Genomic DNA, 24,854 nt, shown 5'->3' with positions numbered 1-24,854 from the left:
AGTTGTGCTTGTGCGAATGGGTGTGAATGGGTGAATGCACAAGTTGTGTAAAGCGCTTTGAGTGCTCAGAAGAGTGGAAAAGCGCTATATAAGAACTAGTCCATTTACCATTTACCATTTTAAAGTAATAAATCTAGGATGCAGTGTTATTTTAGATCCTTGGGTATTGATCGTAGTGGTTCAGACCTGTATGGAAATCACATAATTTAACAGACACAGCGCTCTACATGTATAAACAAGGGTGGATGCGAGTCACTCAGATGATTCAGGGTGTTTCTAATGGACACTTAAAGTGCAAGTCACCTCCATATTTAGTACCCTTCAGTCAATGTTAGACCACAACTCAAGAAACTGTAAACACCCTGTTTGACAAACGAGGGCTGCTCTGTGTTGCATAGTAAGACAACTAATTGAACATTTTAAATGGTGCTTTTCTGACCTAACAGGTGTATCTTTAAGGTCTGATTAAATATGCAAAATTAAAGCTTCTTGATGAATGTTCGGAAACAATCATGGACATACTGTTAAAAACAAAAGTGCAGGGCATGAGTTACATTCTAGACACGAGTGTATCCCATCTTCCTTTCATCTTCCTAGACCTAAGTATCATATTCTCAGTAAAATGAGTGAGAGGGATTCTTAGAAAGCTGGCTCTAGTGATTATATAAAACAAGCTGCCTGTGAGCTTGGCCGAAGCGAAACGGGACGAAAATCCAGCAGGAGTTTGAAATGTTGAAGCACATTTATTTTCCACCAAACAACTCAATCAACCAGCCGGGGACCAGGATCGGATGGTTTTCATACGAATGTGCAACACATGCACAGCTGCACAGGCAAATCTTCTCGTAGCGAGAAGATAGTGAGACTTTGCTGTTAACAAGTTCTTTGCTGTGAATGGGGAAGGCACATAGTTTGCCAAAGTAAACTACAGGGGAACCACTATAAAAAACCGTTGCTTCAACAAACCTAATCATCTATTTTCCTTCACTTATTCAGTTCAGGGTTGTGCTGGAGCCTATTCCAGCTTTCACAGGGTGAGAGGCAAGGTACACCCTGGACAGGTCATCAGTCTGTCACAGGGCTAACACTGACACAGACAACCAGTCACGCTTGATAAAATTGGAATCACCAATTGGCATAACTCCATGCATGTTATTAGACTGTGAGAGGAAGCTGGAGTACCCACACTGATATGAGGAGAACATGCAAATTTGCACATAAAGACTGGATTTGAACCCAGGACATCCCTGCTGTGATGGGCCAATACTAACCATTGCACCACTGTTTATCAAACATGAGCAATTTAAAGAGGCTAACAAAGACAAAGTGGCTAAAGCTATCCAGAGCTCACAGCCAGCCACAAGCCATTCACTTGGAAGTGAATATAAATAAGTAAATACACTTAGAACAGTAGAACCAAACACACCTGTATCTATACCCCACTTATGTTACCATCCCTGTGAGGAGGCAGAGGTAAGTTTGTTTGTTTCTTCAGGTTAGCATGAGTCTGTAGTTAGCAAGTCTAGCTGACATTAAGCTAAACATACATACATGTAATACAATAATACAGCCGTGTCCCTCCTATGATCAAATGACTCACTGCACTGCAACATACTAGCAATCAATAATATGAAGGATAAACTGCAAAAACATTGTGTGTTCATTTATTCCCAACATGGCAATGTGTTAACGATGTGTATCAATACAGCAGTCCTGAGTGTCAGTGTAGTTTATGCAGTGGTTACTTACATTATCAGTAGCAATATTTTATGGTAATGGCAGCTTGTAATTACGCTGCCCCAAAACAAGTTATAGTTAATGTATTAACATGTAAAAACATGTAAATATAAAGATAAAATGCACACATATAATGATTTTGTGATTTCTGATCAGCAAACAATCCCAACCTCTTTCCAGTACCATTTGTTCCAAATAGATACAGCATGTTGCAACATTTTACGTCTTCTTCCAGAAGAGACAACAGTTACTAGATTAAAATGAATGCTGTTTTCAGTTTTTCTGGTGCCATTACACACTGAATTCTGTATGATGGCATGAATCCATGTGGCTCTTTCTTTCTCTCTCTCTCTCTTTTTTTAATCATTGTCTGCTTATCTGGCTCAGTCCTCCTGCACAGTATCATACCAGCCACACACCAACTGTCACTGTCTGCAGAGTAAATATTAGCACAATTTTCACACTGGGATGCCAGCTATAAATAGAGTGCAGGAAATCATCCAGGAACAAACCCTAAACGTCTGTGTTGGCTTTTAATTTGACCGTGTAATGACGCATGTCCACAAAATAACCTTAATGTTAATCCCATTTTATTCTCTGGACACTTCTGAGGAGAAAGCATCCTAGTTTTTGAGGAAAAGATAAGAGCGTTTCACTGCTGTATCCCCAAATGTCAGTTTAATGCTTTCTTATTAAGGATTCATGGAACCTTTGCAAGGCTTTGTGATGGGAGAGCTCAGGTCTATGTTTTGCATAATAAATACAGTTATGGCAATTAACATTCAGGACATAATTGGCTTTTCATAATCAAGATCTAGATGGGAACATCAATAACAGTCCCAACATTCTTTTAAGACCACAAAAGCCTAACTTGGCAAAATTTGTATGTATTACACAAACAAGATATTATGTCTTAGTTCGAGTGGTTTAAAGGCCCTGCAGATTGTTGTTTTAAGCTTTGAATACAGTCATGATTTTTTTCCCTTTTTGCTGAAACAAAGTGCTTAACACATTAATGAAGAGTGGTATTAGGTGGTATCTTTCTTTGCTAATATTTACTTTCTTATCTGTCTTTTATTACAGAGGCTCAGCCCATGTCAGTCACTCAACAGAACAGCTCCCACTTTGCTTCTGTTCTATTTGCTCAGCCATGCTAGATAATTCAATCAGCATTAACAGCAGATACAGTGTTTTAAGTAAAAGCAAGGGGTGGTATGCTGAAAGAGACATTATGCTGAATGGGGGGCACTAGCACGGATTCACAGATAAACGTTTGGGGAAAATTGCTGGTTTATTAACCTAAATTATTTTACGCTAGAGAATTCTTACAGTTGGTATAAATGAAATTTTCTAAATTCAGGAGCTTGATGCAACTATTATAAAATATCTATGTTTTACAAAGTACAAACTGAATCTTGTTGGCTTGTATCCACTATAAATCACTCTATAGTCTTCTGATTTAATAATGTACCAAAAGTTTTCTTTTTCTGGCAGGGAAAATTAAAAGCATCACACTTAAGTGTGAATGTCAAAAGTCATCAGTTGAATAAAAAGGTTTTTCAAGCTCTCAAGAAATTTTAAATTAAACAGTAGCTTAGAAGCAAATAGAACAGTAGCTTTGTTTAAGTTGTTATAATGAAAGTAATAATAGAAACCTGAACCAGTGTCAACCCAAATCCATTGTCTTCTTTTTTCTGTTGGGTTTCAGCTTCTTTTCCGAGAAGCTATATTCTTATGCATTTTAAACTAGACAAGAGGGGTAGTGGCTAAAGCTAAAGATAGCTACTTCCCCCTTGTTAGCTGTGTTCAGCTGGATGAAAGGTATTTAAGTGTTTAATTAGGTATTTTGTTATGACAGTTGTCATGTTTCCCCATGGTTTAGTTTAGCAAACCTCACTCATAGTGAAGAACTCGCTAACAGCTATAGCCATGCTCATAGTGTAGCTGTGACTGTGCGAGCAACTATTTACCTGTGCTGCTGTGCCAGTGTTGCACAGGCATGACAGGGCTGACCAGTCCGGTCTGAGGACGCTGTGAACCGAGGGATTGCAGACCCTACCCGGCCAATCTGTGCAGCTCTAATAGATTTTAGCTTCTCCGATCAGCTGACCACAAGTTGTGATTCCATTAGAAAAGTGCATGACTAATGGGTATATGGTGCTTATCTAGTCTTCCAAGCTCAAATTTTCAGAGGACTACCTGGATACAATCATATTATTTCCATCTAGAGTACTTTTGCATAAAAACTTTGAAGTAATGTGGCTGTTGTTTTTATTAGTAAAGCTTATTTCCTTCTCCTTCTTATTGAATCAGGCACTCTGTTAATAACCCTAACCCTTTTTCGAGTGAGTTTCTATTCAGGTTTGTCTATCAGTGTAAGGGCAGTACAGTGAAGAAAATCAAAAGCTGTGATTGTGAGGGTTTAAAATAGAATGACATGATGGTTTGTACTCTGGGTTGGTGAATGTGTGGGTTTTTTTATGTACTACTCAAGCCGAGTGTGCAGGGTCTACTATTCCACTGTAGTTGATCCACTTCTTTTGATGCTTAGCCAAGGTGTTTAGTAATGCTATTTGCAAGTACCACCTCGCTGCTTCAGACATCATCTGTTTGATCCCATGATTGCGTTTTCGTATCTTTTTTTTTATGCTGTCAGGCTTTGAGAAATAGCTTGTACTGCACTCCTGGCTGTGAGGAGCCCAAGCTGCTCTCATTAGCTACAACTGGAGTTTATTCTGTGCGTTCAGTTAGTGCCAGAGGAACTGAAGATGCATAAGGTGAGTTAGGGGACGGATTTTAAAAAAGCAGTTTGAAGAGTGAGAGCTTGAATGAAAAGACTTAGCTTTACTTGGTTTCCCCTCAAGGCAGAATCAGGAAACCAGTTACACCCCCCCCCCCCCCCCCCCCCCCCCCCAATACACCCACATCATCCCAGCCAACCATCTTCCCTGAATGTGCGGCCTATTTTCTCTGTCAAGGTGGTGTCCTAGATTCAAAGTTCCATCAGATGAGTAAAACACTAAGGCAAAAAGATTACATCTCGAAGGATGTGGAGGATGGGGGTGTCAGCGGGGGTCTTAAAGCAAGCTGAATGTATCTCTACTCATATGATGATAGTGTATTCAATCCACTGGTCTCCAGTCAAGTTGCTGTGAAAAACATTCTAGGAAAGAATATCCAGTTTGCCTGTAAAGAGATGGAGGCAAAAAATAGACAATTCATTTGGGTGTCATGCTTGTTTCTGCAGTTTTAGAAAGTAACTGAGATTAAGCGTCTCGAGGAAAATAGCGTATCGGCCCGCTGTTTGTCCATATGCCCTCTACGTCTCTGCTTACTCGTGTTTATGTTATTAATTAGCCATCAGCCGAGGTGTTCAGAATTCACCTGGGTATGATTTTGACTTCTCAGAGCAAATTAAATTACCGAGCGTGTAGCTCAGAAAGACAGCTGGTGATCACGGCATGTAGCTGAAGGCGTGCAGAGCACATGGCGTCTATTATACTACAGCAGCACTTCCCAGAGTCAGATCAGCTACTGTGAAATGCTGCTCTTGTCATTTGCTGGTTTAACACAGTCTGAAATATTTTACAGTGCTCAACATCTCAAGGCGGTAGTATTATAAAGTAACTTTATACGAATACACTTAAAGCCCCGTGGAGCAAAATGTTATTAAATTGTTCTGTGCCTTTGTTGTAATGCACTGATTCCTTTAGAGTGTGTCTCCACTGTGAAGCCTTTGTGCGAACACAGTGAAATCAGTGCTCTTGCTGCAGTGTACTCGGTGTGAAAGTGTTGCCAGGCATCAATTTGTTAGAGATGCAAATGTCACCAGTGCACCGCCAAGGCCGCGCTCATACCCTAATCTTGTTTTGTCCTCATCCAAATTTGATCGGCCTTGATGAGAACTATCTCGCAAACACAACGCGAATGTATGCGCGCACGCCTACTTTAAAGTTCAAATTTCGCATTTTTAGTTGTCCTGAGGATTTTCTTCAACGTGTTAAATCCAATTAGCCACCCTCTGCTTGTTCCTGCCACTCTTATCAGTCCCAGTCCTTCTGTAGACTCACATAGGATTTATTAAAAATTTAAGACCTCCTCTTTTAGGCAGATAATATATTGGAAACCCTGCAGCATCAACATAAAGCTGTTTAATAATTCATTTGTGTAGCTTGGGGAAGACACAATATGGACTGTGGCACTTCAGCTTTGTATTGCTGTGACATTTTTACAGAGCCAAACTGTGCAATAAATCTTTCGACCAGAAGCTGACGCATTGCAGCTTTGAATGACATAAAGTCATATGGATACTGAAAGATTGGTAATAAAGTTGACAGGGTGAAGTGTATTTAATTGTTTTGGATTGACCAATCTCTAAGCCCCGCCACTCTTGCAGAAGCGCCATGTGACAGGATTTCTATTTTAACACCGTGGATACAGTTTGTAGTGACAGCTGTGACAGACGGGCTCAAAAATCCTTTTAAATGGTAAATGGTCTGTATTTGTATAGTGCTTTACTTGGTCCTAAGGACCCCAAAGCGCTTTACACTATACACAATCATCCACCCATTCACACACTGGTGATGGCAAGCTACAGTGTAGCCACAGCCGCCCTGGGGCGCACTGACAGAGGCGAGGCTGCCGGACACTGGCGCCACCGGGCCCTCTGACCACCACCAGTAGGCAACGGGTGAAGTGTCTTGCCCAAGGACACAACGACCGAGACTGTCGGAGCCAGGGCTCGAACCGGCAACCTTCCGATTACAAGACGAACGCCCAACTCTTGAGCCACGATCGCCCCAATGGTCCCCTTTTAAACAATGGTCCCCTGATTTTGCACAGGAGGAAACAAAAACAGACGTCTTATTTTTAGATGATAAGTGTAGATTTTATTGCCTGGGAAAAAAACAAATAAATAAAACATAGTTGTTGTTTCAGAAGCAGATTTTATGAGCTGAGCTTAACTTGTTAATTAAATCTAACTTTTTTGTGTAAAATGTTTGTGATGTAAAAGGGTCTTAAATAGGTATATGATGGTAAAGACTGAGAAAAGTCCCAGGTAAAGTCAGCTATCCCTTAACTGAAATGATGAAAACTAAACAGGAAATGTTAAAAATTTGACTCATGTGTACTACAAAAATGTGTTTTTTTTCCTCCTGTTATTTGTAAGATATTTTATTAATATTTTAAAACAGATTAGCCCATGAGCAGTGGTAAACATTAGGGCTTTGCCTGAGCACAGCTGCCGTGTAACAAATGAGTTAACTGTGAATAGGATTATAATACTAGTTTACTAATGTCATCAATTTCTCACATAGCATAAAAAAATAGAGTAACGCAACTATAAGACATGTATGAAAAACATAGTGTGCAAAAAGAGCGTAAAACGCTATTTTTTTCGGTTAGGTTTAAGGTTCCCAGCCTTTTTTGCGCCACGGGCCGGTTTAATGTCAGACAATATTTTCATGGACCGGCCTTTAAGGTGTCGCGGATAAATACAACAAAATAAAATGATACGGCCAAGAGAAAAACTGTGGTATTTTGTAAATATAATAATAAACACGAATTCACTGTGTAATTGTGTAACTTTATTAGCAGCGTCCTCCTGAAATGCGGCAACAACATTGAGAGTAACATCCTCCTCTTAATGCTCTCTGGTCGTTAATGTAACGTGTAACTATTTCTTTCAAAATAAGACACACAACTACAACACGGGAAAAGAGTCAGGGAAACCAAGTTAACGATAAAAAACCTGAAAACCATACATTTCACACCCGAGCCTCAGCTCTCGCGGCACGGTACCAAACGACTCGGCCCGGGGGTTGGGGACCGCTCTCTTATCTGATAGTAATTTTTATCGATTAGTATTGACTATATTTTTTTGACAACTTCACCCATGAGAGTAATCTGTTGACCAGTTTGTGTAAAAACCAACCAAACAAACAAACAAACAAAAACATTTGTATGTATTTAGGTTAATATTGGGTTTTTAGACTAATACCGATATTTGATAGTTAAAATAAGCCAATCTCAGCTGGTATTTTTTTCTTTAAGACACACAAAACATAAACTGATTTCTCCCTCGTGTCACTCTCATTTGGTGGCGGCAGATTGCTAGCCCTCCCTGAGGCTGGTCTTGCTTGATGTTTCTTCCTGTTAATAGGGAGTTTTTCCTTCCCACTGTCACCATGTACTTGCTCATAGTGGCTCATCTGATGGGGCTTCTTTCTAATATTTCCTTTAACTTGAGGCGACTGTTGTTGTGATTTGGTAATACATTCTCAGTTTAGTTTTATTTATATAATTGAATAGAATTTTAATAACACTTGTTAGATGTAGTTATTCGTGTAAACTTCCTAAGACCATAAGTAAAAAATAATTTTATACTGTGGCTCTCTGAAGCTATATTTAACTATGAAAGCTAGGAAGGGTGTGCAGCTTCTGTCAGGGCAGAGGCACAGCTTTTAAACCATACTTTACATTTATGCGCATGTCTCTTGTCTATGCTGTAGCCTGAAGCACACCACAATGATAAGTATGGGCAGTGGAAGGAAGAGATTATTGAGGGGTACAGCAAACAGTCAAAAACTGATATCAGTTTTTAGTGTTTTAAAAAACGTGTGTGTGCTCTTTTTTTTTTTTTTTTTTAAATGTCCCTTCAGCATCTGCGTCTTTGGTCAGTAACATTTTGAAAAACCTAAATGCATTAGTTCAGTAAAATCTCATCGACCCATTCATAATAGAACAAAAATGTAATTATATAGAATCCTGCTCCCTTTGCCGGTGAAAGTCAATGGAATTTGTTTGTGAGTAATCCTTCCAGGGATGGAGTCCCTTATCTAATTTCTCCCTTCATGTATTCTTCTTTAAAAGCCTGAAACCCCTTTTTCCTGTCATGTAGCCAAACCTGCCCTTTGACCTTCTGTGAGAAGGGACACCACTGTGAGAAGGGGTCAGGAAATAATTCAAGTACCATTCCTAGGTAGTAGTGAGCTAGGTCACACGGGACTGTAAATATATTACATTTAAAGGCAGAACTTTCATGGAGGATAAATTATGGGACTCCTTATCAGCAGCCACCTCTCATCCAGAGCTGTCAAATGATTTACAGTAAGCTGGCCACTGCGTACCTTAGAATTTGCATTTCATAACACCAAATGTGCTTCCTGGTTCTGAAACAGCCCCCACAGTGTGATTGAAAATTAGTTAATAATTCAGCGTCGTTGGAAGCAGTGGGACGGGGATGGCGGTGTTTGCTGTTCGCTTCACAGCTGCATGGGGTCTGCCAGTGACAGATGGCTCAGCCCATGTGGAGAATTTAGTGCCAGTATATCCCAATAGAGTGTTGGACACTGTGTGTGCGTGTCTCTTTTCCCTCACCCTGCTCTTCTTGCTCATTCCTTTTGTCAATCTCACTCTCTCACTTCATTCAATTGTGTAAGCAGCATTGAATTTATATGGAGAAGAAAGACAGAGGGGGAAAGCGCTAGAGCTTAATGTTGATTATTTCATAGTTTTATATTTATAGTAGTTTAATCACACTTTGGTGTTGGAAGAGTCATTTGAAAATCTGTAGCTCAGATGTTTCCCTTGTTCAACTGTTGGTTTTTATCACAGAATGTGGCCTGTAGCAGTTTTGTAAGTTGTTGTTGTTCTCCTGCTGCTCATCTGTAGGGTGTCCAGGTGTCTCTGAAAGATATTTTCAGCTCTCTGCATGGGTGCAGTCACTGACACTGCCTGCAATAGTCAGCTCGAGGACAGCTGGTACTACCTGTTGGGAATCGCAGAGACAACAGGATATTGCAGGCATTCTGTTATGGCATTATCAGAGCCCTGATACTGGATTTGCTTGCCAGTGAATGTTTTGTTTTGTTTTGGGTTTTTTTTTTACTAAAATTCATACTATTTTCTACTGTAATGATGCAATCATTCAAAAGTGGTTACCCATTTCATTCAAAATTAATTTAGATTTAAAAGTGAAGTTCAAATTAGTCCCATTTAAAATATCACAGAGATATTTTAAATATTTAGAGCTGTTCATGTTTTACATTTCTAATGTTACACAAAATCTGACTCTATATTTATACCAGTATGTGCGGAGCGGTGATGTCACTTTGCCAGCTCACACGTTGCTGGGGCTGAGTACCGTAAACTGTTTGCTCAGCAATCTTTAGAATGACCACACTGACCTAGAAACTGATCCTGAAAGAGTGGGGAAAAAAAATTTCCAGAATGTGTGACATTTGCAAATGATTGCATTCTGCTTTTGGTTTTCCATTTTCCACAGTGTCACAACTTTTTTGGGAATTGAGGTGATATGCATGAGCCTGCAAATGCACTACTTTGAAAGTGTGTCGGTTTCCAAAAAGAAAAAGTAACTTAACACCTTATTTTGGGATGAACTTGTTTTTCCAGAGCTGCCAGAGAACTGGACAGACACGAAGGAGACTCTGTTGGAGGGGATGGTGTTCAATGTGAAGTACCTGGGTATGACTCTGGTGGGCCAGCCTAAAGGAGAGGACATGGCCTCTGCTGCCATTCGCAGAATTGTTGCCACGGTGAGTCTCTATCCCCCATTAGAAGCTTAAACCTAATGCATTATAATGCATGTCACTATATGAGCTGTGCTGGTATTACTTGATTTTACTAAACTAAGTAGTGTATAAATTATACCCTATTAGCAAAAATCTGTCATCAAGATCTAGAACTTAGAACGTTTTTATTGTCAATGTACAGTTGCTTATACAGTGAAATTAGTTAGCCAGACCACAAAGGTCACAATCATATTTCTAAAGTTTAAAGAGGGAAACTGTGAACATTTCAACTGCAGTGATATTTATTTAGAGGATTACTGTGACAATGTACTTTCAAATTCCAGTGCACATTATCTGAGTGACTCTAAGATGACTGATTGCTAAATTTAGATTTCATCCATGTCATCTTAATGGCTCAGGACATTGTTTTAAAGATAAGCAAGCAAAGGGTCAGTGAATTTGATTGTCATCATAACAGGAGCAAAATCACTGTGACACTGTCAGAATCATTTAAACTATAACCTTTGATTATTGTCTTATATGAGTATTAAGGATAAACAGCTCAGTTAAAGGAAATCTTTTGATTGAGACGTTCTGCGAAATATTTAACAGCTTACTGCGATTACTCTTAAACCAAGTAATCAGCATCATTCACAGGGAAATTTCTGTAATATGCTTGCCAAGTTGTTTACAAAGTTTATCTCTGTGTCAGGGTTTGCACGTATATGCATGGAAATAGAGCAGCTAATCCAGGATTATCAGGGGTTGCACACATGCAGAAGGCCAATCTCTGTTTTCATGTTTGTGCTTACCACCAGCATACTGGGGATTTCTGGGTACGGTTTTCTACATTAGTTCAGCCGGCTGGCAGTTTTCTCTTGAAACTACAAGAAAACCATTGCATTTAAACCAGTTAACTTGGAAACATACCAAGAAGCCAATTCCTGGACCGTTTTTATTCATGCAAATTGATACTCATGTTTCTGTTTCTACTAACGCTCACACTTGCACACCTATTCACTTGGCACTTTCTCAACAATGCAAATGTCTGATGTTTCTTTGCAGAATGAACAGCCTGGCACAGGCAGCAGTACAATCATAAATCCCCCGCCTCTCAATTAGAGACTGAACCAAACCTAATGGTGGGATTAAGATTCAGTTGATTTACACCAAGACAAAAAGTCTGTTCCCTCGGTAACCATTATAATTGACTGAACTGAATGGGTATATTGAATAAATAAGTGACTTTTCTGTTCACTACATGCTTCAGTAAGACATGATTAGACAAGACAGGGGAAGCAAACATAGAGAAAGGCTGAACTTGGCGTATCTCAAGCCGACAGATTGGTTTTTGCCTTGTGGCATGGCACTCGAAACATGACGCCGGCAACTGTAGCCGTTAGCGCTTCCTGCATGAAAGAGCTACCACAATCAGCTACAGCACGCTTTTAAGCGTTGTGGTTCTAAGCAGAGACTATTGTTCAATGTCACCATCTCCAGGGTATTACAATTCCTACAGCAAGCCATGGCACCATTCCCATTGTCCTTGAGAAGTCCTAGTTTTGTTTAAGCAAAGATCTCACTCCTACTGATCTTTAGCTTCTCACCATCATTCTTTTATGAATAAAAAAGTTCTTACACAATTCAACATATGGAAATACTAAATTATGTAGTTCTTTAAATGTATTTGTATTTATATGTATTTAATCTATTCATTGGTGGTCACTCTACTGATGCTTAGCCTGATATCTGTTGAGTGTCGCAAAAAACTGCTGTCATTTGCTATTTAATTGTATTATCTGGAGGTTATTGTCACTGTCAACAGTATTTTCTGGAAGTCCAGATGGTGTAAAGTTTCAGGGAGAGTCAGTGGCTGCTGGCCCGACCTGGAGTGCTCATTCTGGGCTGCATGTTGCAGCTTTTCTCCCCTCATTCTGTCGCTTTTTATAAAGCAGGCTGCTTGGTTTTGCTTAACAGCATACTGTTTACAAGTTGAGGGCTTTTAGTGTTTCTTCATCTTCTTTCATCTATGTTTGTGTACACAGTGTGCGTCTGCTGTGCAGAAGTCTTGAGCCATCCTTCCTTTTTCCTAGTTTTTGATAGGAAAATGAGAAACGGGTGCAGCAATGGCCTCCTTTATTCCTCAACATAGCCAGGCTTTCTTTTTTAAGAAAAAATGTTTAACTAGTATTCAGAAATACTTCTCTAAGTTACTGAAGGACATTCAAAGCTCTTTTTTGGATTTTGGCTGCCTTTTTTTCCATTCTTTATCAAGATGATCCCACACTGCCTCAACAATATTAAGGTAGTGTTTCATTGTCTGTTCTTTTATCCTGGTATACTTTTATTATAGCGAGTTTGAGATTGTTGTCGTGCAAAAATACTATCTGGAACATGCCATTGAGACACGTTCCAGATGATATTACATGTTGGATCTAAATCTGACTATATTTTTCTGCGTTCATAATTGCATTCATTTTGACAAGATCTCCAACATCGCTGGCTAAAATGCAACCATGACAGACCCTCCAAGGTGTTTTACAGCTGGCTGTAGATATTCACTGTTGTACCTCTCTCCTGACCTCATCCGTACACGTTGACAGAAATTTGAACCAAAAATGTCACTTTGAATTCATCACCCCATCAGAACTCTTGCCACTGATTTAATTTGGCATAAATACAGCCACACTTCCATTTCAACCATCTTTGATGAGGCTTGAGAGAACAGTAGACGGATCAACTGAAGGGCTATATCCATCTCTTAGATCCTGTGTCAGGTCTTTGATGGATTGCTTTCTATTTCTTAAAGACATGACCTTCATATACTCTTCACCTGCTCTTGATTGGTTGTACAAAATGACTATTTCATGTCAACTAAAGAAATGGCACAGGCTACTAGTAACAAAGTGCTTAAAGATGCACTTTAAAAAGACTGCTTGAAGTTTCTTCTTTGCTATGTTGTCTATTTTTGTACATACGATACAGGTTCATCCCTTGAGTTGGGTACCTCTTTATGCTTGAAAAATATATATTTGAGAGTTAAGCATCTTAACAAAAAGAAAAAAAATCCTCTGAAAATGGTCAGGTACAAGGACTGGACTGAAAATGAGTGAAAAAGCAACAAACATTCCAAAACTTTGAAAGACCTTCAGAAAGCCTGGAGAACTGTTGTTCAAGACCACATTACAAATGTCAATAAAGTCTGGTTCACTGGACGAAATGAGGGGTGGCTCAAGACTTTTGCACATTACTGTATATGTTTTGTGTTCAATATCCACAGGCCAGAGCCGGTGCAAAGAAGTTTCGGAAAGTAACACTGACAGTCTCACCGAAAGGCATCATTATCACAGACACAGAAACCACAGACCTCATAGAGAATGTCTCCATTTACAGGTACGGCCATCGCATTTCTATCCTGAACCTGTTAGTCCACAACAGTGATTGATTACTAAGATTTTTTTTAATACTCATGTTTCCCAGAGAACTTCCCTTACCCCATTTTCCTGTACTTCAATTTTTTGCCCTTTTCTTAAAAAAAAAAAAAAAAAAAAAATCCCAAAAACTGAACAATCAGCATGGTTCATAAAAGTTGACATTCATTATCAGAAACAGTTCCTCTCAGGCTCTACTGTACTGCTACAATGTACTCTCTGTCTATCTGTGCTCTAGATATAAACTGATTAAAGTGGAAAACATTATAGTGGACTACAACCTTGCAGAGGTACCAGCATTTGTTCAAACTTCCCAAGCAGCGTGTGCATGTAATATACTAGTTTGCTATCAGAGTTAGCAGATACACCTGCAGGGATTTGGAACTGAATGAGACAAACACTCCAGCAGAGAACTCATTTGTACCAAACTCAATTTAAATTCAAATTCACTTAAATTATTATTTTTTAATTCATTTTACAAGAGGTCATTGGTTTGTCCCCTCTTTTCTATAATAATTTGCTGCTATTTTATTTCTCCTTTATTTTATTCTTTGTTCAGCCATTCTTTGATATAATGCTCTTAATATAAGTCTTGTTGCTGTTGTTGTTATGATATGGCTTCATTTTTTGACCTTCTATGTAGGTCATTTTCCCTTCTGTCCATTGCCGTGCTTCTTTTGCAGCATTAAACTAAGCAGTTTTCTGCTCAGAGCTGTGGTGAGTGGATCAATTAGGGGTACATCACAAGATGATTATCTGTTGTATCACATCAATTTTGGACTAAATGTTGAACAATAGGGTAATGAAATATCTTCTTTTGCCTGGCACCAAAGGGTAAAGGAAACCAATTACAACAAAAACATAACAGAAAGTGGGTAAATCAGCCCATAGTGTGTGTGTGTGTGTGTGTGTGTGTGTGTGTGTGTGTGTGTGTGTGTGTGTGTGTGTGTGTGTGTGGATATGATATGTTTGGCTGGCTTCTCTCTGGGTAGCATTCTATAATACAGCCTTGGCCTCTTGTTGTTGGGGATTACAGTCTAAATATCATATGGCTGGACTGTGATTACAGAACAAGCTTTGATAAAAGACGCATGTGTTTGAAGGTGAATCGATGTGTGTGCAGGTGTAGCTCTGGATCCCCTCTTGATCCACCTTATCAGCAGTAACAGACCACAGGCTAGTGAAACCTGCCTCGTCTTTGATCTCCTTCTTTTCTCTCCTCTTTTCCTTTATACTGTCTAAGGAAAAAAAAGCTCCTATTTATGCTCATTATCTTAAACTGAGCTTTGAACACAGGACAACAGAGTTCTTAGACTGAAACTCGAGCTTCGATTGTTTGCCGAGATATGATACAGGACTCAGTGAAGGACCACATGCCGTGCTCGGGTTGACTGAAGATTTTATGGAACCCCACCCCCACCTCCACTTCCTTGTAGCCACCCCACCCCCTCGTATCTTTTTTTTTTTTTTTTGCTGCACATAATCCATTTGTTGGCCAAGAAAGCAAGCAGAGTGTGAAAGAATTCAAATCAAGCAAATCAAGACTGTGTTTAGAGTGCGTAGCATCCACAGGGGGAGTTAGATACACAAGTTATGTGCACATATGTCCACACATTGTGACTTTGTGGATGTAACTTGCACAGTGAGTGTGTATGTAAATTTGTGTGTTTGTAGAATTAATTTTGGATTCACACTGGGTTAAAGCCAGTCTGTTTCCCCTCAGGGGAAGCTTAGTGGGGGTTAGAAAACAGACAGGAGGGCATTGTGCATGGCATAGAAAATAGGATCCCAGCACCCATAACCCTCCCACTGCACCCATCCACACCCAAAACAATGCAATACTAACCTGTATGGGTGGAATTTCACTTTTTACAGTTTCAAAATATCCAATAGCTTTTAACACCCCCCCCCCCCCCCCCCCCCCTCTGTTACCATTTGTGCCAGAGACAGAATTAAAAGGGTTTCTGAAATGAGAGAAGACAAGCTTTATGGGGATATTCGGCATGTCATGGTAGCACAAAGCTTTCACAAGGTCCTCTGTCTGAACACAGAAAATTAATCTCAGTGCGCTTCACATTATCATAACTGCTGAAATGTTTTCGCTATAGAGAAAATTTAAGTGGTTCCTGAAAGATGATAATTATTTTGCAATTTTAAAGCCAAAATTAAAAAATAAGTCCAGGTAGCCTGTATACTTTGATGTTAAAGGGTTAAAGCTTATTGTCACAAGCTTGATGTTCCCGGATTTGCAGAGCTGCTGTTGTCTAACTGCAAACAGCAGTGAAGGATTACACCACACAGGAGGTGAATAGATGATTTTCTACCTCAGGCATAACCCTGGATTGTAATGATAATACCTGTCAGTAGTTTACAGATCAGTGATGGAGCTTATATATAAGGAAGGAAGTGGAAAACATCCATTGATATGATAATGAAGCAGAGTTCCTATTAGGGAGAAGTCAAATTTTCTGCTTCTAACAAAACACAATTTTCAAAAGTGCACATTAGGTGGGGTCCAAAGATTCACCAGATCCAGTTAATCCAAATTAAATGTCAGAACCTATTTGGTTTGACAGCTTTCTATCAAGAAGAGCCAGGTTAGCTGTTTACCTCCAGTCTTTATGCTAGGCTAAAGTTACAGCTTCTTGTTCTTAGATCAGTCTCTAACAAAGGATTCCTATAGATGTTTGAACCATAATCAGTGATGAAGAAATCTTCCTGTGTTTAGTTCAAAATATAAGTAATCTGTGTGTTTTCTGTTACTGGGTCATGCACAGATTTGCAGATCTGCAGGTGTAGGAGAAGATGTGGGAGTTTGATTAATGCAGCCACTTACTGGATCAGTAGACAAGTGGCTGGTTTGTTTTTGAGTACTGACACTCTGGAGAGGCCTTTATGTGCGCCGGTGTAGAAAAATCCAGATATTCAACGCCAATACAGTAATCGATGTTTGTCATCCTTTTAAAAACATGCTTTGTTTAAAACATGCAGACAGAAGATGCTCCCAGCAGAGAACATTGTGAGGGTGTTCAGACTCCATCTGGGCTAGCGTTGCTGATTCATATTCTGACAAGAGCTCTCAGGGAACAGCCAGCATATCAATTAGCAGAGCATACGGGTCAGAAAAGCAGAGCTGAAATGCAGACTGACAACGCACCTTGTAATGATACACGTGGTTCTGACATGTGTCTGTACGATCTCTAAGCTGAGGATATTGGGTGTAACAGTGATCCTAAACATTCATGGAAACATGGCTTCTTTCATCATTTTATTTAAAGATGAAAAAACCCACTGCTTTTTCTTTCTTTTTTATAGTATTGCTAAGTTGAAAATTGAACAGAAGTTATCACTGTCGAATTAAGCAGCAGACCTGTTTCATTCAGCGTATGAAAGGTTTGAGGCTTTGATGTGTGAAGATCTATTCAGGCTTTGTACTGTAAATATTTAAATAATATCCAATGACGTTCTCTCGCTGCCTCACAAATACCGGTGCGGTACACAGTAAGAAGATCAAAGGCTTGCAGTCCAGACAGCCCCTTTGGAGATATGATGGCGACTGACAGCTCAGCTTCTGTTGTTCAAGCTTAGCGGGAACTATGCGATACTGTCAGGTTGTTTTTTTTTCCTGTTGTTCTTTAAACCTGAAGGCCTGTATTGAAAATAAGATCCACTGCGCCGCACGTCTGACACTTATTATCCTGTAATGACTAAAAAGTTTTCTTAAGAGTTTTTATAAATAGAAGAAACGTGTCTTTGGCACATGGATTAAATCTTACATGTACATTCACTGGACAGAGGCCTCTTTGTTGATGAATACATGTAACTATATGTATAAGTCTGACTTTTATGCTGTTGACAGTAGAAGTCAATGTGGCATGTGCTTCTTAATATGATTATTGTGATATTGGGATTTTGGACAGTCCAGTGCAAAATAATAATATTAGTAATGTGAATCATAACTGATGCACAAACAGCTTTGGGGTCACTGACTTGCAAGACATGCACTGCGTGTGCACTGACCTATTTTAATATTTCGCTTACAGCACATTGTTCTGGGAAAGCTAAAGACTGACTGTGAAAAAGTTTTGTTTTTTTTCATAATAAGGCTAAAAAAGGTTTTAAAAATATGTCAAGAACAGCTAAAGCTTAGATACTGCCATTAAATAAAAATAAAATGTCAAATGCTGCAGTTACTGATTTAAATTCTATTCATAGAACTTTTTCTGAGGTTAGCAGATCAGTCCTTAAAAAGCAAAAGAAAGAAACGAGAAAAATGGAAAAAACACAACACGCCTGATGTAATTTTTAGCTGCTATCGCCTTCAGGGTCTGCTTCCTTTAAGCCCCAGTTATTTTTAGATCACCCCTTCTGATCAGTTGCATGTGCGCTGGATGTCCGCCACTAGATCAAAATAATGATTCTTCAAAATAAATCTCATTTTGCGCGAGCCAAATCTGGCAAGTAGGGCAGTAGCTTAGTAGGGATTGTGTTGGTGTGGCCAAACAACTGTTTTTGAGTGTGGTGTGAATAGTTGCAACATGATGAAAGCATGGTACGAGACAATTTTTGGGTCACTGACAGGCTTAACTTGCATAATCCAAAATAAAGATTGCTATGCTCTTGGTTGTGCTCCGTTTGTTACCTTTAGACACAGGTCAGGATAATTTCTCATCAGTAGTGTTTTCTGTACTTGCAAGTCGATTGCGAAATAGCAGATGCAGTGTAGTGGTAAGAATGGAAATCTATGTTTGCTAGAAGCGATCCAGATGTGCACAAGGAGATGCCTTGAAGGGAGTATATTATTTAGTAAATAAAATTCTGAGAACACAAAGAATTATGAAGGCATGTGGATGCTTAAATATTTAAAATAAGTGAAATTCATCTTGTGGAAAATATATGAAGTTAATTAAAAGCACATACTATCTCAATAGGATGATAATTGAGTTGTATTGAGTAGTACTTGAGTTTCGTCATTCTTGTTTTCTAATTTTAAATAGGTCAACCCTTTCAACTTTTCCCTGCTCATTTTTATGCAATTACGGCCCCAAATATAAGTTCGCGCTTCGGGAGAGGGGGTAATACGCAAAGCTGGGTATCCTGGGCATTGCTATGTGGGTCATGCATCAGTGGTGCAAGCCAGCAAACAATCTGAGATGGAGTAGTGAGCGCTGTTGATTTCATGGTTGTTGTTTGATCTAATACATAACTTCATTTTTAGCACCACTACCCACCCAACCCCCACCTCTGAATTGGGGTAGCAAATGAGTGTCAGCCATCCACAAATCCCCTTTGCACGTAGTTTACAATTTGCTCTAATGATGGCAGATTATACAGCCATCAACCCAGAGCTTTCTCTTTTCTCCAGTGATGATGATGACAGCATGAATATAAAAAATAGCAACATAGCTCGTGTCGAAGAGTTCTGCTATCGGCTCTATGGAAGGAGCCCCTAATTGTCCTTGTTGTGCTGTTTTTAATTATAGCGAAAAAGGTCAAGTGCAACGTTTACCGTGGCTAATTTGCATATCTATTTAAGGCAACAAACAAATGACGCATGCTGCCGATTCAGGTAACCATCGCATATACACAGAGTGACTGAAGATCAATACAGCTTCTAATAGCCTGTGTAAAATCTGACAAAGGAAATTCACTGCTTTTGTTGCCTCGGTGAGCCCCAAACAAGCTGCTGTGGGAGAACAAAATGGCTTGGTGGACTTTGTCTGGATTGGGTTTTAGATAACTATTGAAAATCACAGGGCCGAGGCTGTGGCTGGATTTGCAGACAATTGGATTTCTTGAAAACCAGATAGTGGATTCAGTGTGACTGCTGGGAATGAGGTTTCAAATGCAATACAATCACAGTGGAGATCAATTTGTAATCTTAGACTTTCTATTTTCCACTGATGGTAGAAATTTAAATGTTTCAGAGGAAAAAAAAAATATATACCCACATGATGGGGACATTTTTCTGCGGTTGATAAGAATTCGCAATATATTATGTAACTGTCAGGGAGGTTATTTCAGAAAATCTTCAGCAGATTTACTGCAGTTTCAAATGCCTTCCTGCAGTGGTTGATGCTCTCAGATAAAAAATGAGGAACAGCAAACAGTTGATCTGAATATAATATTTTTTTAAAAAGTCCTTTACCTTTGAATAATTCTATCATTTTCATCACAAAAGTGTAAATAATGCTCCTTTGCTGAAAATTCAGGGTTAATCGACAAGCTCAGTCTTTAAAGGTAACATTTTATCAACATTCGAGTTCGGCATGAAACACTTTCTCTCCATCCAAACTCTGAAGTTCCTACAGCTTCAAGCACAACTCACTTATGGATGTCACTGCTGCTCATTTGTCTTTGCCCAGCTGTGGGACTCAATCAGCATATTATTCATATCCATTGCTCTGGTGCTGTGACTGGTGTGCTCATGCATATGCAAAAAGTAAACCGCAAAGTTACAGCCTTAATTGACATGTAGGCAGTGCAGCTTACCTTGATCTACGAGGTTTCATTCACAGTGCGGACTAGTAGGTAATGTTGTGTACTTTGTGTCGCATGTGTGACACTAAAGCCTTCCTATTTGTACTTTTTCGTGTATCATTCATTATAAATGGATGTACACTCATGGCAAAATTCAAACTCTTAAGGTTTTACATATCGGAACATAATTAAAAAACATTATATGGTCCGCACTGGGTCTGAAAATTAACTAAATACAACCTTAGATGAACAGAAACACATGAGATATTACACCCTTACCGCTTCCATAGGAGTTAAGACTGGTTATCAGTAAATGTTAGCATCTCCCATGAAATCAGAAATTTTGGTAGTTCTATGGTTTAGAACATTCAGCTATGTGTTAATACAATGCCAAGGAGGGAATACTGCAGCAATGAATGAACGGTTGGTGATCATCAATCTGGGAAGTGTTTTAAGGCCAATTATAAAAACAGGCCATCATTCTGCAGCGAGAAGGAATATTCCCAAGTGGAAAACATTCAAGAAAGCTGCATTGGAAAAAAACAGAAGACTTCTGGATAGACGAGATGTTTGCACAGCACTATGTTTGGTGAAAACCAAACAGAGCATATCAGCACAAACATGTTACACCAACTGTCAAACACAGTGGTGGAGGGGTGATGATTTGGTCTTTGGGCACCTTTTAGTTATTACTGATCATGAAGTCCTCTGCATACCAATGTCAAATGTGTCAATAATAAGTCAAATGTGAGGCAATCTGTCTAATGGCTAAAACGTGGCTTACATATGGCCATACAACAGGATGATGATTCAAAGCAAAGGGACAAATTTATAACAGAAATGGCTAAAAAAAAAAAAAAAAACCCCAAATCAAGTCATTGCAGTAGCCCAATTAAAGTCCAGACCGCAACCTCATTGGAATGCTTTGGCAAGTCCTTAGGTTTGCTGTGTATAAACAAAACCTAATGAACTGAGAAAACATTGTAAAGGATGGTCAAAATTCTTCCACAGCAATGTGAGAGACAGAAAATTATTGCTTTAAGTTATCGTTATCAAATGTGGTTCTACTAAACTACTAAATCATCTTCGTTTTTCCTGCGTTCCTTCTGCATTTTGCTCCATTTTTGTCAAATAAAAATAACATGGTGTTTTATGTCATGTGTTGTTAATGATCTTAGTTTTATTCACCTATTTTTAAAACCTGGTAAGGACTAGATATTGCTTTATTTATGTGCTTGGCTGAAATATGTAGAGCCGTTGTAACTGACTGTATATCATGTGAATTGATGGAACTGCTACACTGCAATAAAATTCTGTTCTCTCTCATATTTCTCTCTTTCCTTTAAAACAGAATCTCATACTGCACAGCAGATAAAACTCAGGATAAGGTCTTTGCATATGTTTCACAGAGTCAGTTCAACGAGACTCTAGAGTGCCATGCCTTTCTCTGCCAAAAGAAGAAAATTGTAAGTCTGCAGTGCCGTGGGTTTCTTGTATATACCTGGATTTAGACTGATGTGTTGGATATATGTTGTCAGACTTTAGGAGGATGCTCAGTTTGTTTCAGGACCAATAATTGTGAACTCTAAGTGCAACATAACAATGGGTGGCGTGTGGCTCCATCTTGTGGCTGTTTCCTTAGTGATACTTGAGATTTACTTCTGTGGTTAGTATTAAAAAAATACTGCTTTCTGACAAATCTATCACAATAGATACACTCTTATGCAAAGAAAAAGTTAAAATATCTTCTTTATCACAAAATCAAATACCCATTATTAAAAATAATTTAATTTCATCTAGTTTCTCTGTGTTATTCTCTTTCCAGGCTCAGGCTGTAACATTAACAGTAGCCCAGGCCTTTAAAGTGGCCTTAGATCTTTGGGAGATTGCTCAGGAAGGTAAGTTCCCTGAACAAAGAGGAAATGACTCTGGAACTTACGTTTATGCTCAGCATTTTGTGGACATTAAATTGTCTGTGCATAAATGAAAGTTTCAAGTATAGTTGGAGTCTGTTATTTTCTAAGAGTTTGAAACAGCTTCTTGGTTCACAGACAAAAGCAAGAAGGCCAGGACCTGCTGTACGTGCGCAGCAAGCAATGGGCAGACGGAGGCAGCGGACGCTCAGTGTGTCCCAGCAGGTAACTTCATTTTATTGTGTCCTCATCCATATTGTGTCCCCGCATATCGAACAAGAAATAACTATATTAGTGAAAGGTAAAAGACAGCAGAATGTTAAATACTGTGTTAACTGTGAAGTTGTTTTAATGTGATTTAACAAATTATCTAGTTCTCAATATTAGAAATAGCAACAAATCCAAATTAAATTCATTTTCTTTGCTTTTTAACAAGTCTGACACATCACCATAAAACCGGGGGGGATTATAAAAATTCTGTTGAATTCATAATCAATATTGTGCCAAGGTGTGTTATATTAATTATATTACAACATAAAGACCCTACAGTATTAAAAAGAAACCCCGACAACCAGACAACCCCCGACGAGCAGGCACTTGGTGACAGTGGGAAGGAAAAACCCCATTTTAACAGGAAGAAACCTCTGATAGAATCAGGCTAAGAGAGGGGCAGCCATCTGCCATGAGTAGTTGGGGGTGAGGGGAGAAGAGAGCAGATAGAACCCGGGTTTAATAGTTGCTAATGATTAAATAGTAGTGATGTATAAACACACAGAGAGTTAAAAGAGGTGAGTGAAGAAGAAACACTCAGTGGATCATGGGATAGCCTGCAAGCCTGTTGCAGTATAACAATGAGATGCTTCAGGGTAATCTGATCCAGCCCTAACTCCAAAATTTATCAGGATTCGACTTTTTCTTTCTACTGTTGAAAACTTTTGAAACACTTACTACAAATAAGCCTGCAGTCTGAGAGAGAAGTTCTGTGCTAAGATAATGAGGTACTATGAAGTCTTTAAGATATGACAGAGGCTGATTACACAATCTGCTTTCCAAAATAAGGTCATGACTTGAAAATCTTTATTATTGCTCTAATTTTATTGAAAATGGTACAAATACAACTTTTTAAATGTTGAAAAAATGTGATTTTTAATGAATTTGAGGCAGGCAACATGTTTCAGAAGATAAAAGCGTTTTTAGGGATGTGCAGCATTACGTTTTCTTTTTTAAACCACTCTGTGTTTGGGTGCAGACGACACATTAAAACAGCTGAAAGTTTTGATCTACGCTGCTCAAGCTGTTTGGGGCCTTCATGTCAGAAAATTAGAATTCATCATGCGTCACGGCTGACAGTTTCCTGCAGTTTCCACTTTTTACGCTCTGCTAACTTGCAGCTGTCTTTTTGAGTCGCACAATATTTACTGTCGAGACGAGAAAGTGGCGTCAATCTTCTCATCTATCTCTCAGCAAGAATGCCAAAGAGTGTCTTTTCTCTTAAACCCTTTTTTCAGGTTTGTTGCTTCTGTAATCAATTCTCAAGAAATCAGTCTGCACACGGGACTCTGATTAATGCTGGGAAAATAATATGCTGTGTTATTGAAGTGAAGCAATAATAAGATGCTGATTTGTTTCATCTGCACAAACCTATCCGTTTCAACTCATCGTGACTAAGTGGAAGTCACTGCAAGTCAGTCCTATGATGATCTTAAATGACCTTTTCAGTTATACTAAGTCTATCACAATTTTGGCTTTTAAGTTTTTGATTGACACTGCTCTCTCACAAATGTATCAGTCATCTGTCACTTGTCATACACACTCAGGGCAAATCACCCTTCAGGGAATAAGTGAATTTTAAGCGCCTTCTAATGACTGTGACATTTATAGGTTATTCTTTATAGGTCAAAATGTTTTCCTGACCTCAGAGGGTCAGCAGACTTACAAAATGAGACTTAATCATCCATTGTTAGTCGCGGCCTGGTTTTCCCAGATTCTTTCAATTAAAATTTGCTCTGCTCCCAGTGGTAGTGGCCTGAGGACATAGAGAAAGTCTGGTGTGAAAGCCTCAAGGACCTTTGGAATAACTACACGGACAGATGCATTAAAGTTTTACAGAGATGATTTAAATTGTGCCTGTCATGAAGAAGTTTTTGAGTGCCACGGGCTGGAAATGTTGTTTCACCTCTTTGAAATCTGACAGCTCTTCCTTTCCTTTGCGTCCGGATGTGTCTGTCCTTTACCTCTCATCTGCCTGTCTCTACTCTGCCCTCTATGTTTCCTTCTTCCTGCTCTTTTGCTTTATTGTTTGGCAGCCTCTCATAAGCACCTGCCATCTCTCATAGATCCAGAGACACATAAGCCCAGTGGGATGGAGGAAAAGCTCCGGAGGCCCTTATTCTCTGCTTCGCTCAGCTCGCCCTCACCTCGTAGTAACCCTACTCGAAGGCGACCAATCAAACATGACTCTTGGGTAGGTCAGCTTTAAAGCGTTACATCATTGCTAGCTTGCGTGCTCTTGCTACCTGTCAAATACAGAATTAATGTCTGCTCCTTTTGCCTATAAATCCATGCCTGCTTCAGCATTTGGGTACTGCACATTTCAGAAGTTCTCCACTCCTAATATATCACTATGTCTGTTAAATCCTCAAACCAGCTGCTTTTAAATACTGGGGTTAGTGGTTAGTGACATTGCACTTTTGTGGTTGCTGCTCCAAGGCTTTGCAATAGCCTTCCTTTCACAATCAAATAATCCCACTGTTAAATGT

General features: G+C 39.2%; 1 protein-coding gene across 5 annotated transcripts in view; it reads left to right on the top strand.

Annotated features, from left to right (window-relative positions):
* Nucleotides 1–24,854, top strand: part of LOC113037539 (low density lipoprotein receptor adapter protein 1) — a 107,166-nt gene that overhangs the window by 12,840 nt on the left and 69,472 nt on the right. For all 5 annotated transcript variants that reach the window (XM_080289400.1, XM_080289401.1, XM_080289402.1 and 2 more), the window contains exons 2-7: nt 10,153–10,295; nt 13,552–13,664; nt 21,534–21,648; nt 22,008–22,080; nt 22,234–22,320; nt 24,432–24,559. In XM_080289400.1, coding sequence (XP_080145526.1) covers nt 10,153–10,295; nt 13,552–13,664; nt 21,534–21,648; nt 22,008–22,080; nt 22,234–22,320; nt 24,432–24,559 — 659 coding nt within the window. The remainder of the gene's footprint in view (nt 1–10,152; nt 10,296–13,551; nt 13,665–21,533; nt 21,649–22,007; nt 22,081–22,233; nt 22,321–24,431; nt 24,560–24,854) is intronic.

This window comes from Astatotilapia calliptera, chromosome 15 (assembly GCF_964374335.1).
Source record: "Astatotilapia calliptera chromosome 15, fAstCal68.1, whole genome shotgun sequence".
Taxonomy (NCBI): Eukaryota; Metazoa; Chordata; class Actinopteri; order Cichliformes; family Cichlidae; genus Astatotilapia; species Astatotilapia calliptera.
The sequence above is the reverse complement of the archived record's forward strand: the minus strand, read 5'-3'. Positions and strand labels throughout refer to the sequence as shown.